At 33.9% G+C, this 12226-nt stretch overlaps 1 protein-coding gene across 3 annotated transcripts; it reads right to left on the bottom strand.

The window, feature by feature from the left end:
• Positions 1 to 1281: 1281 nt before the first annotated feature.
• On the bottom strand, positions 1282 to 10339 carry LOC107806640 (uncharacterized). 3 transcript variants are annotated; one of them, XM_016630837.2, is made up of 4 exons: positions 10185 to 10339; positions 9151 to 9362; positions 8598 to 8778; positions 1282 to 1813 (listed from the first exon to the last, which is right to left on the bottom strand). In XM_016630837.2, the coding sequence occupies exons 1-4, from the start codon at positions 10216 to 10218 to the stop codon at positions 1806 to 1808; spliced, it is 435 nt and encodes a 144-aa protein (XP_016486323.1). In that variant the 5' UTR covers positions 10219 to 10339; the 3' UTR covers positions 1282 to 1805. The 3 variants fall into 3 exon arrangements, with proteins under 3 accessions (XP_016486323.1, XP_016486322.1, XP_016486321.1); XM_016630836.2 differs by lacking the exon at positions 1282 to 1813 and adding an exon at positions 4048 to 4738; XM_016630835.2 differs by lacking the exon at positions 1282 to 1813 and adding an exon at positions 7996 to 8481.
• Positions 10340 to 12226: the final 1887 nt, after the last annotated feature.

Below are 12226 nucleotides of genomic sequence, written 5' to 3'. Positions count from 1 at the left end.
TAAGATTATAAAATTCAACAACTTCACAAATAGTAGTACTTATAAAAATAGCAGTATGGCTTTGATCTTCATCATATTTAAAAGTGATAATACGTTTTTGCATACAATAATTATTATCTATCCAATGACATGTAATTGTCAAATAATCATTTCCATTTACAGCATGTCCAATATCAGAAGTTAGAGAAACTCTACAAGGAAGGTGGTCAAACAAATAACGTATGTATGTCTGATATTGTCCATGAAATCTAAAGATATCATATCAACAAGTACTTCTAGGGATACCTTTAAATAAGGGATTATAAATCTTTTGAATATACATAGTCAGATATGATGAAGAAGCAAAAGAAAAGGGTGGACAACCAAAGCAATCATTTTTGCTAACTCCTCACGATTCTTCATTTTATCATATTTCATAAGTCCTCCAGTACTAGGGTTTAGAGTTCCTTGATTTTCATCTAAATCAAAGCCACATTCTATAGGATGAGTAATTTTTATATGTCTACTAAGTGTTCCAGTCCTCCCTAAACTTCCTCCACTCTTATGTTTAAAATCATTTTTACAAAGTTTGCATCTAACTCTATCAGAATTCTCTATTTCGTCAAAATATTTCCAAACTTTACTTCTTTTCCTCTGATTAGTAGTCGGAGCCATAGGTGGTCTACTACTAGCGCCACGACCGCCACCCCTGCTATCAACTCCAACACTACTATGTGTAAGTGGTGTCTCATCTTCAATTTCTAATTCATTATCTTCTATGCCGAAATCTTCCTGTAATTGTTCATAATCTATATTATTATCAGGTGATATTTCAGAAACATGTGTAGAGTCATTTAAATTACTACCAGATGTTGAAGTAGTACCTCTTTTTTTATTTCCCTGATTAGCAACCTTATTACACACTCTTTTTGCAGCATTAAACATATTGTGAAAATTTAATTACTAACAAAAATTAAATATGCAAATAAAATTGTAAATAAGAGAGAGAGTTGGAGGGAGTGCACCAAATTTCGCAATAAATTGAACACTTGATAATTTTCGCAACTCCAATGTTACCACGAAGAAACGTAAATTGTTCAAAGTTCAAACTTCAAGCTTCAAATAATACGATAAATTAAATTCCAAAAAAAAAGAGAGTCAAATAGTTTATTGCAATTTAGGTGAAGAATGAGAGAATGACAATTGAGAATTTGAGTTTGAGAAATGAGAGATGAGTGAAGAAATGAAGAAGAGGGGGGGGTGTATTTATAGTATTTATAGTTTTTCAAAGTGCTAAATTAGTAATTACTAAAAGTGTTATTTTTTTAAAAAATTACCCAAAAAAGGGGCCATTCTTGCAAAATATCCGCTGAGCAACGGTCAAATTGGAAGCTGACAGTTGCCAACGGTCAAATGAATTTAAAAATAAATCATAAAATAGTCGTTGAACTGGTCCGGGCCGGTCCGGTTAACCGGTTCAACAGTGATTTTCCTTGGCCGGGTTTGACCAGTTCGGTTAACCGGTAAGGAAAATGTAAACGTCCCAACCCAAACCCAGCCCCTTACCCCCAAACCCAACCCTACCCGGCTCCCTACCACCGGTCCGGTTTAATACCGGTCTGGGCCGGTCCGGAACCGGGTCAACCCGGTCCATTAAACAGGTTTATTCTAGCCCATCTAATTTGAGAACCAAAGCACGAGTAAACTTTTGGATCAACACCTCAGGGTTCTTTGCATGTCTAGCCCGTGGCAAAAGGACAAGCAATGTCTCATTTCACAACGACCTTCATCAACATCAACTATAAAATCACCATCAAAAGGAAGAATTAGTAACCTGCAAAAATCAAGGGAAATTGTTACCGTCAAGCTGTGAAGTAAATAATTATAGTATTATTTAACCCGTTACAAGAAAATTTATAACTAAGGTGAGTGATAAGGCAACAAATATACCAGATACCTTGAGAAATTGGAACAAGTTGAGATACTCTATCAAGCATTTGTCTAGAGACTTTAAAAGACATTCGGGAAAAAACCAAACTCGGACGTTCCAGAAAAGTGAATGATAAGTTATCCATTGTAAACTAATACTACCACTAAAAGGAATTAGTCTCTTTTTTTCATCATAAGGAATTAGTCTATTTATTGTCAAGACCGATACCCTTATCCCTTCAGTTTACTTTGTTGCAGTTCATTTTCATTTGTTTCTAGTCCCCAATTCTTGAATGTAATCTACGAAGTCTTCAGGTATTAAATAGTTTTTGTGATTTTTCTTTTTTGCTACTGCACTAATTAACATTTAACACACAGCAGGTGGGTAATAAGCAATCGATTCACAGAAACAAAAAGGTTTCAAAATGCACATATCTTAATAAAATAAAAGTTGAATAAAAGCTTCCCGATTTTGTGCATAACGATGTACAATTGAGGATAATTTTCAAAAAGACTTAAGAATTTTGGTAATTTAGGTTAGATGTACTCTCCAACAGAGGGATTAAATAGTTAACTTAGAAAATGCTTAGCGAGGCTGAATAGTATTAGTTGGCATATTATTTTGTCCATCCAATATGATGATGTCCTGTTTACTGTACTTAGTAATATCAAAAAGTTGGTGGTAATGGCAGTCTATTTTGACTTTATCAATGTTTATGTAAGTAGACCTCCCTCTAATTCCACCTTCAACGAAACCAGCCGAAACATCAATATCTACTGTTACTGCTGTATAAAACATGCACTACTCTTTTGGCAATCATCTAATACGGAAAGTTTACACTTTAACATGGCCACTACAGGAACTATGTCGGAATAGGAGAATAGTTAGCAGAAGACATCTGATAATTAAATAGGAAAAATTACACAAGCAGAAAACTTAGTGAAATCCTAGCCATTTAAGATCAACGCAAAAGTTACAATATCACCTCATAAAATGTGAACTAGCTCAGAAACTTTCTTCTTAAATTGGACCTACGATAAGTCTACAAAAATCACAAAAACACGTTTGAGTGCAAAGTACAAAACTTGCCGTCACTACCAACAACTAATTGGGCGTTTGGACATAACAATTGTAAAATTTCAAAAACAATTAAAAAAAATTTCAAGCGAAAATAGTATTTGAAAATTAAAATTGTGTTTGGACATAAATATAATTTGGGTTATTTTTAAAGTTTTGTGAGTGATCTAAGAGAATTTTGAAAAATAATTTTTTAAAATTTTTGAAAAATTCCAAAATTTATCTGCAAATGAAAATTAAAACTTTTATAGTCAAACACTGATTTTGAAAAAAAAAAAGTAAACAAAATTCGAAAAAAGTTGAAAAAAATCTTCCGTCCAAACGGGCTCTAAAAAAGAGGCGTTGAAACTTTCAAACGACCTCTCATATTCTTCTCCTCAATAAAAGTTATTTTTTAAATCCAAGTCCCAGCAAGCTCTGTCGTTAATGTAATAGAAAGACTTTTCTGATACAATGAAAAGTAGACGGCAATTTTCACGACCTTGAACCTCTAAAAGTAGCAGTACCATTAGATTATATTTTTGCTTAATGGCTATATAACCTAGAGCAGAGTGCTCCTAAACTGAACTTCCCTAATTGCTTCATATATTTTGCCTTGGTCAAGTTTCACTTAACTTGTTTACCTATTTTTAAGAATATTGCGGCACCCTCACAAGTATGCTGGCCTTACCGTTTCCTTTTTTTTTCTAGCTTCCCATCTATCCATCGTTTTTCTTATTCTTTTTCTTCCTTTTTTTTTTTTTTTGAGGGGGACGGGGAGGTGGAGATTCAACACCACAAGTTATCTTCTCGCAAGAACATATACAAGACTGATGAGACCAAAGGCCAACCTCAAAAGAAAGTTGACAGAAACCATGAAGGAGCAAAAATTAGACAGGAGAACGGGGAGCCTACCAAAATAATTAGTCAAGTGTACTCCCAAAGCTAAGAAAGAAAACGTGGAGGGGTAGAAGCATGAGACACGATCCAATTGAGGATTAAGGCAAATAAGATCAGCAAGTAGGAGGAATAGGAGGGGAAAGGGGCACAATAACAGAAATAACGATGGAAAAAGGACGAACTTTGAGAAAACATGATCATTTATTTCACCCTCAAGCTTAACGCGATGATAAGAGTACAGCAAATGAGTATTTCTGATATATTCTGAATATATTAAGTGGCAACTGCAGAAATATTGCCTACTTGTTACAATAAAAACAGTCAACACCACTTCAATCCTACCTCAGATAATTGGATCAGACAGATTAGAGAGGTGATGGATCCAAAGCAGATAGACACTAGCCCATTGGTGGGTTGGACAAATGCAATGCTGTGAACAGAAACCAATTAGCCTCCCATCCTTATAACATAAAAGTGGAAGCGAACAATATAGTTTTCGGGAGGACCCTACAGAGAAGCAGCAGCAATTGTTCCATATACAAGGAGAGGATTACTAAGCTCCTCGAGGTTTGGAACGAACAGGCGTGCTTGAAGGTAGCGAAGAGGAAGTCGGGTACTCACAAGAGGGGAAACAAGCAGAGAGAATTATAAATCGTGACTCGTGAGAAAACTGGAACTTAATAGATTGGAAAAGGGGGTAAACAGGAAATTCAACTTTTAAGAATAATGTACAACATGGACAATGAGAAGATCTCTAAGATTTTGTTTCCCGCCTTCAAAACATATAAATGCCCCGATTAAAGAGAAGAGAAACAGTTCATCTCATCTTAACCACGTACTCGAACAAGGTCCATAATCATCGAAGTAAACGTACTGCAGCATGGATACCAGAATTTCAAATAAGCAGACCAGTTGAACAATTGAATCAAAGTACTTAAAATAAGAATACTAACAAGAACACTCCATCTACTTCTTGCATTAAAATCAACAAGAACTTTTAACTAGATAATCCTTCACTGTGTAGCCACCATAGGCTGTTGATACTGCCTTTGCTATTTACACATTTGGAACTTCATCAGGGGTGCATTTTCATATGGATACAAACAAACAACAAAAAGAAAGGAAGGAAACTGAAGTAATATTGATCCTATAAACTCCCATCCTCTCAAAATGATTTCAGTTACAAACAAGCCCATATTCAAATAATTAAACCCATATGTTAAAATTAGGACAAGTCTAAATCATTGAATACACAGGTTTTGGCTTTCAGAAAACACTCCCCATTCTCACCCCAATCCCCCACCCCTAAGAGAAAGGAGAAAAAGAACAAAAATATTGGGCTGCTTTCTAGTCATGTCAAGAAAGTAGTAAAAGCACATCCAAATAGATGGACCAAGCATACTCATGATAGTTCCAAACGGATGGAAAACCCAGACTCATGATAGTTCCAAATGGATACATACAGCTGACTCATCTGTCACATTCTCCTCGATCACTATATAATCAGCTATCAAGTATATGCTAATAAAAGTAAGCAATGTCCACCATCTTAATAATTACTTCCCAAAGGTTTTCCATGTAAGCATACTAAACAATTCACATCAATAGCACTCATCACATATAAATGTACTAAGCAACCAGAAAGGAACACCAAATTCTCAAAATACAGGAACAAACATATTCCTAAACCAATAATTCAAAAAGACACAATACTAAAGGGGGAAAGAAGGTAGTAATAAGCTGAACCAACATATTGGAGGTTCACATTGATGCAACTCATTCTTACCACTGGTATCAGACATTATAGTTTTCAAATCAAGTTCCTTCAACAAACAGTTTAGTTTACAGTTACATAGTTGTTCCACATCTGGTATAAAAGAGCATAGAAGTGATTTGAAATGTCTTATAACCTGTTTGGCCAAAGCTTCTTTTTGGCGAAAAGTGCTTTTTTGGCGAAAAGTGTTTAGCCAAACTTTTAGAAGGAAAAAAAAAGTGTTTTTGAATAGAAGCAAAAGCAGTTTTGGAGAAGTAGAAAAAAGTAGATTCTCCCCAAAAGGCACTTTTGAGAAAAAACACACTTCAAAGCACTTTTAAAAGCTTGGTCAAACACTAGATACTACTCAAAAGTGTTTTTCCAATTAATTTGTCAAACACAAACTGCTTCTCACAAAAAGTATTTTTTTGAAAAGCAATTTGATTATACAAGTATGGCCAAACAGGCTATTAGACTGCTTCACAAATTGTATTAAAATTGTACTGGATACTCAAATTCTTTCACATGTTAGAGTCGACCTATAGCAAGCACACTCTCACACTTGTAAGTCCACATTAAGATCCACGTGTGAACCCCAAATTAGATTACACATGTATGAGGGATTTGAGTTATATAGTTGTCCCACCTTTTTGTATAAGAGGACATCCAAAAGAGTTTATAGAAAAACATTGTGACTCTCCATCTATTTTTTCATTGATATTCAGACACTCCATCTATTGACACTCCATCTATTGCCTTAAGGGTCGTTTGGTTTGAATACGGCTTATGTCGGGATAAGTTATGCTGGGATTAGTTATCCTGGTATTGTTTTTTATCCATTGTTTGGTATGTTGTATTAAAAATGACAATTGCATAATTTCTAAGAAGGTATAAGTTATCCCGGCACTAATTACCCCACCCTCTACAAGGTATAAGTTACCCCGGTACTAATTTTAATCCCGAAATACCTTATACCAGGTTTGCTAACCAAACAAAGTATTAAGGTGGTATTAAATTTTTATACCAGTACTATACCTTCTTATACCTCATACCAAACGACCCCTTAAAGTTTTGGGTTATTATGCAACCTCCCTTACTACCTATGTCTACTGGAGTACAAATTTATACAACCAACAAGAAACCCATATATGAGATTTGCTTAGCTAGTCTCATAATGGTTAAAGGAGGAAAATTGTGATAGATTGTCAACGAGATTAAGAATAAACATAACTTTATTATGATAATCCCTAACAAGACAAATGAAAAAAGATGATTCTTATACCTTGTTAGAGTCGTCACTGGTTGAGGAAAGAGGCTAACACATTTATGGTCATGCGTAATTCTCACCTCATGAGCTAGCGTTGGGATTAAGTTAGGCCATACATCCATCTTAATATGATATCCGAGCATCCCATTCTTGATTTATCCAATATTGGGGTCTAAGTTATCCAATATGGCATGCAAGAGGGATTTAAGTGTCCAAGAAGAGTTAACTTTTAGAATTGCTCAATTGAGTTAGGCCAAGATTCATGCATCCCACTTGAGTTAACTTTTGGTATTGAGTTAAGCCAAAGTCCGGCTTTTTAACGGAGTATCAACCCCCAGTTGTCCATGCTCATTATGTTAACTTGAGTTAACTTTTGGTATTGGAGCATCTCATGTAGGTTGATGGAATGGATTGTTTTCTCCTTACATGGTCTTTAGGCAATCCTCATCTCATCCAATTTTATTCCAAGTGCCCAAGGTTTATCTTCTGCACACCCCAACTAGTTTAGTTGATTAATTAATTATTCGACAAATGCTAAAAAGGAAGATATTAAAATCTTCCAAATAGTAGAAAAACTAAACCAACACATTAGAATATCTCATCCATGCAAGTTATATAACTACTTGTGCATAGCAGTGGAGTTCGTAACCAAATATTAGTTAAACTTACACGCAAGCACGCCAACTCATTGACCAGGGTTTACAACACTCATTCACATAAAGAGAAAAGCACTTTAATGAACACCTGACTGCAATTTCATGAACTATACAAAATCTGATAGGGAAAAGAACATAGTTTCCTCAGCTGTTCACATATGATAATGAGCATTCACACTCCTTAAACTCAGGAGCTAAATTTTTAATGATGCAAAGGAAATTGCTCTTACAGCACATCTATTCTAGTATCAGTATACATACATGCCAAAGCTCATAACGTCATACCACACACCGATAGGAAGCAACTCTAATCTCCAAGAACCAATAAGCGATGCACACATCACAAATAAGCAAAATCTAAATATGTCCATCTCCACAGATCTTTGAGGGAAAAGAGGAGGGGGTGAGAGCTGGGGCTGCGCTTGAGTAGGTAAGTGAAGGAAAGAGGAAAGATAGCAGAAGCAAGATCCAAATCTTTGAACCTTTCAGACAGACAATTACAACGATGCAGTTCTGGCCACTGAAATACATATTATACAGATGCATTAAAGAACAATAACACACAGATTCAAGAGTTCAGACATCGGGAGCATAACCGGAGACAAACTACCGCAACAATGAACAACAAACAGACACAAAACTAAATCTAAAGCACCTCACACAAGCTCCCCAAAGTACCAATACACCTACACAACTTAGAAGAAGACAGGTCAGAGCTCTCTCAAGACCAAGAGCTAAGGTAAATATCAATAAGAAGGATGACTGGTCGGGTTACGTGTATCATATCGGCCCAACCTAGAGCGTGTTATACTATTTAAAGCATCCCCAAATACTCTTCGACCGTAATCATAATTGTTGCCATCATAATGTGATCTATATCCATCGTAAGGCGATCTATACCCATTAGATTGGTTTACTGAAACACCAGGAGGAACTGAAACTGAATAGAGAAAAAACAATTATAAACATGTAAGTCAAGACTCAACAAAAATAAAGTAAAAACAAAAAGGGACTAAGAGCATAAAATAATGACTTCACTAAAAAAGCATGCATCACCTTGTGTGAAGTTAGTTTGGTGCTCTGAAAACCGGCATGAAGTTGACAATCTCACAGAATTTGGTGAAATTTCCTTATCATTATAAGGTACATGAAGAGGCCTTGGTCTGGAGGGGATATTTAAGGTAGGTGGTGGTGTCGCAATTGATGAGTTATTAGAGGGCTTGTCTTGCCCAGATATCTGTTTAGAAAAATTAAACGTCAATACACAACATAAGCAAATCAAAATGCTTCTGTAGACTTTGCCTCCTCAAAACCACAAATTCCAACTGCCAGCCCACAGTGTTAACTGAAAGAACATATGTCTGTCGTATCTCTCAATTCATAAGTCAACATCAATAGACACTCCGAGGATCTCTACCGAAGAACATCTCACTGCCAAGATTATCTATTATCTATGCATAGGCTGGTTCTGTTGGATAGGAGGTAAACCCATACCTTAGATTTGCAAGCGCTACAGAAGCTTATAATACCAGAACACATAAATTCACCAAACGATATCAATAAAACTGACAATTTTAGCCAGCTCAAGGGACCGATAACAAGGACTTACCGCAAATTTTAATGTTCTATTGTAAAGCGTCACTAAACCAGAGAAAAGCTTCACAGCATAGTCTGCAATCTCCTCTGTCTCATATTTAGCGAAGGCAAAACCTTTAGGCTTATCAGTTTCCTTGTCACGAGGAATGTACAGGTCAACAACACGCCCTGCTTGAATTAGAATGTCATACAGTACACGATCGCTTACTCTCTCGTCCAAATTTCCTACAACAAAAAGGTTTCAAACCTATGTTAGCAAATCATTCACAACAAAACACAAACTAAATCTGCTATCAATCAGAAATGCATATGTTAAACGCACTCTCCCAAAGATAACTCAAACATGCAATAAGAAAAGCAAAGAGCCTGGACTTTCCATGTGAGAAACCTCAACAAGAATAGCTATCATAATAAACACAGATTAACCAAACTTGTATGCAACTAAGTAAATAATTCAACCAAACTAATATATTGGTGATAACTAAGTAGCCTAGCAAGTCCCAGTCACAAACCTTTGGTGGAGGGTAAAATTGTAACTGAACTCTTACTGCTTCACGAACAAAAAAGAAGCTTTTTTGTAAAAGATGTTTTTCCGCTATTTAAGCATTGCAAAGCTAAACGCCGCCAAAACAATTCATTGAAAAGGTAAAACTAAAATTTTATATGTTAATCCACATTATTTGCACGCATAAACATAACCAATCTGCAATTATAGTATTCATAGAGGACAATTAGAAGTAAATCCTCAAACTGAGCTAAACATTCAGAGTTTAAAACCCCAAAAAGATAAAGCTAAAATTTGTTCCTCCCCCAACCTCCCCACCCCAAAAATCCAGAACGTAAACACATGACCAAGCAAATCGGAAAACATAACCACAAAAAAAAAAAAAGACACTTTACAGCTAATAACTGCTGCTTTGCTTATTAAAAAGGAAAATAAATTCAGAAATCAAACAAAAGAAAGATGCAACATTAGATCTGAGCATGAAGAATAAAAATCATGTAAAAAAAGGCATAGATAAGGAGAGGGAAAAAAAAAAGACATACCAACATAAATAGTGCAATTAGGGTTCTCAGCCATGGGTGGGATTCAGCTGTGTCGATGTAGAGGAGAGAAATTGGATACCCAATAGATTCACAAAGTACTAGAATCGTGTGGTCACAAAGTTTCTGAGGATGTTAATTTACGTTGGGCAGAGCAGATATATATATATATATATATATATATATATATATATATATATATATATATAGTAGTAGATTTTAGTGACCGACTTCTAAATGGTTTAGAACTTGGTTGTAAAGCTACATGTGAATTGGATTCGGATATAATTAACGGTAATTATACAGTTTGGAACATGTTTGGAAAGTCACCTAGATATTGAATTTTAGTGTAATCGAGTATAATTGTACACTTTTGCATGTTTGTACTTGTCTACATAGAATTGGGTATAATTAAACAAGTGTAATTATATTCTTCAATTCTGAAGGGAGGTGATAATTGTTAGTAATTATACTGTGTAATTATAAGGTTAATTTTAAATTTCTTTTCTTTTTCTTTTTCTTTTAATTTCTTTATAACTTTTTATTTTCATTATTTTATTCCTTTTATTTTATTTTTACTTTTTAATTTCTTATTTAACTTTAAAATATATTTTTCTTTGTACATTATTTATTTTTTATTTCTCTTCCTTTACTTCTTGTGATTCCATGTAATTGCTTGTATATTTTATTTTCTTCATTTTGTGTAACTGCGTTATTATTTTAGTTTTTGAAACTACACCTCCTAATATTAGAAATAATGAGTCATTAATAAACTTGGCATATAATGAGTGATGTTCTTAAAGTAGAACTTCGTTGTTCAATGAGGTTATAAACTTATTATGTTTCCTAATCTTAAGTTGTATTGGAACTTATTTTTATAATGTTGGAATTTGACATATGTTACACTATTTTTATTGGGGATTTTGAAATTGTGTTATATTTTGTTATTTCATGTTTTAGTTAGAATTGATAGATTAGTTTTGTCAAATATTTGAATAATGTTATGATATTATATTTATAAATATTAATTTATTTTATCAAACATGCATTCCATGATGTTCTATCAAAATGTGTGTTTTTAGTTTTTATAATTAATTAAACTAAATATTATTAATTTGCAAAATATATATCTATTTTTTTTATAATATTAGTTATAAATATATAATTACTACTTAATATATATTCAAGAAAAAATATGCATCTTAAATACAAAATCTAATATCATTTATACTTATAAAATATCATTTATAGGCATATATTTATTATATTAACTTTTAAGTTTTGATAATTATTTTATTTAAAATTTAATTTAACTGTATAATTATACTTGTGCAACCAAACAGTACGCTTGTAATTACACTGTAATTACGTTATGACAAACAAACAGGTTATCGTAATTACTATATTGTATAATTACTACCCTAGTAATTACACCAATTCCAACTACAGCGTACTAGGTGACTTAGCAAACTACCCTAGTAATTACACCAATTCCAATTCAAAGTATTTTACTAGTTTTATTTTTGTAAATATTAATATAATCTTTATCATAAAAAATACTTTCTAAGCTCAGATTTAACTTTTATATTCACATGAATTGGCAGCAATATTGCTTAATTGGAAGATACCAATTATTTTTATGGAAGACTTATTAATTTATATATATATATATATATATATATATATATATATATATATATATATATATATATATTTGTGTGTGTGTGTGTGTGTGTGTGTGTGTGTGTGTGTGTGTGTGTGTGTAAGTAATTACACCAATCAAACATGACAATGAGAATTACATGGTGATGGTAGTTACGTTTTGGCAAACAAACATGTTAGTGTAGTTACCATACTATGTAATTATACTACCAGATAATTTCACGTGGCTTTTGTCACGCCCCATCCTCGGGAAGCGCGACTGGTGCTCAACCGAGTGAACCCGGCCGAGCAAGCATGTTAGATACTTTCTACCCAATTAACCCATGATCAAGAGAAGATGAGATTTCATTAATTATACAGTAGGAGTCTCATTCATACAATCC

Source organism: Nicotiana tabacum, chromosome 4 (assembly GCF_000715075.1).
Source record: "Nicotiana tabacum cultivar K326 chromosome 4, ASM71507v2, whole genome shotgun sequence".
NCBI classification, from domain to species: domain Eukaryota; kingdom Viridiplantae; phylum Streptophyta; class Magnoliopsida; order Solanales; family Solanaceae; genus Nicotiana; species Nicotiana tabacum.
This window is presented reverse-complemented; position numbering and strand designations above follow the sequence as displayed.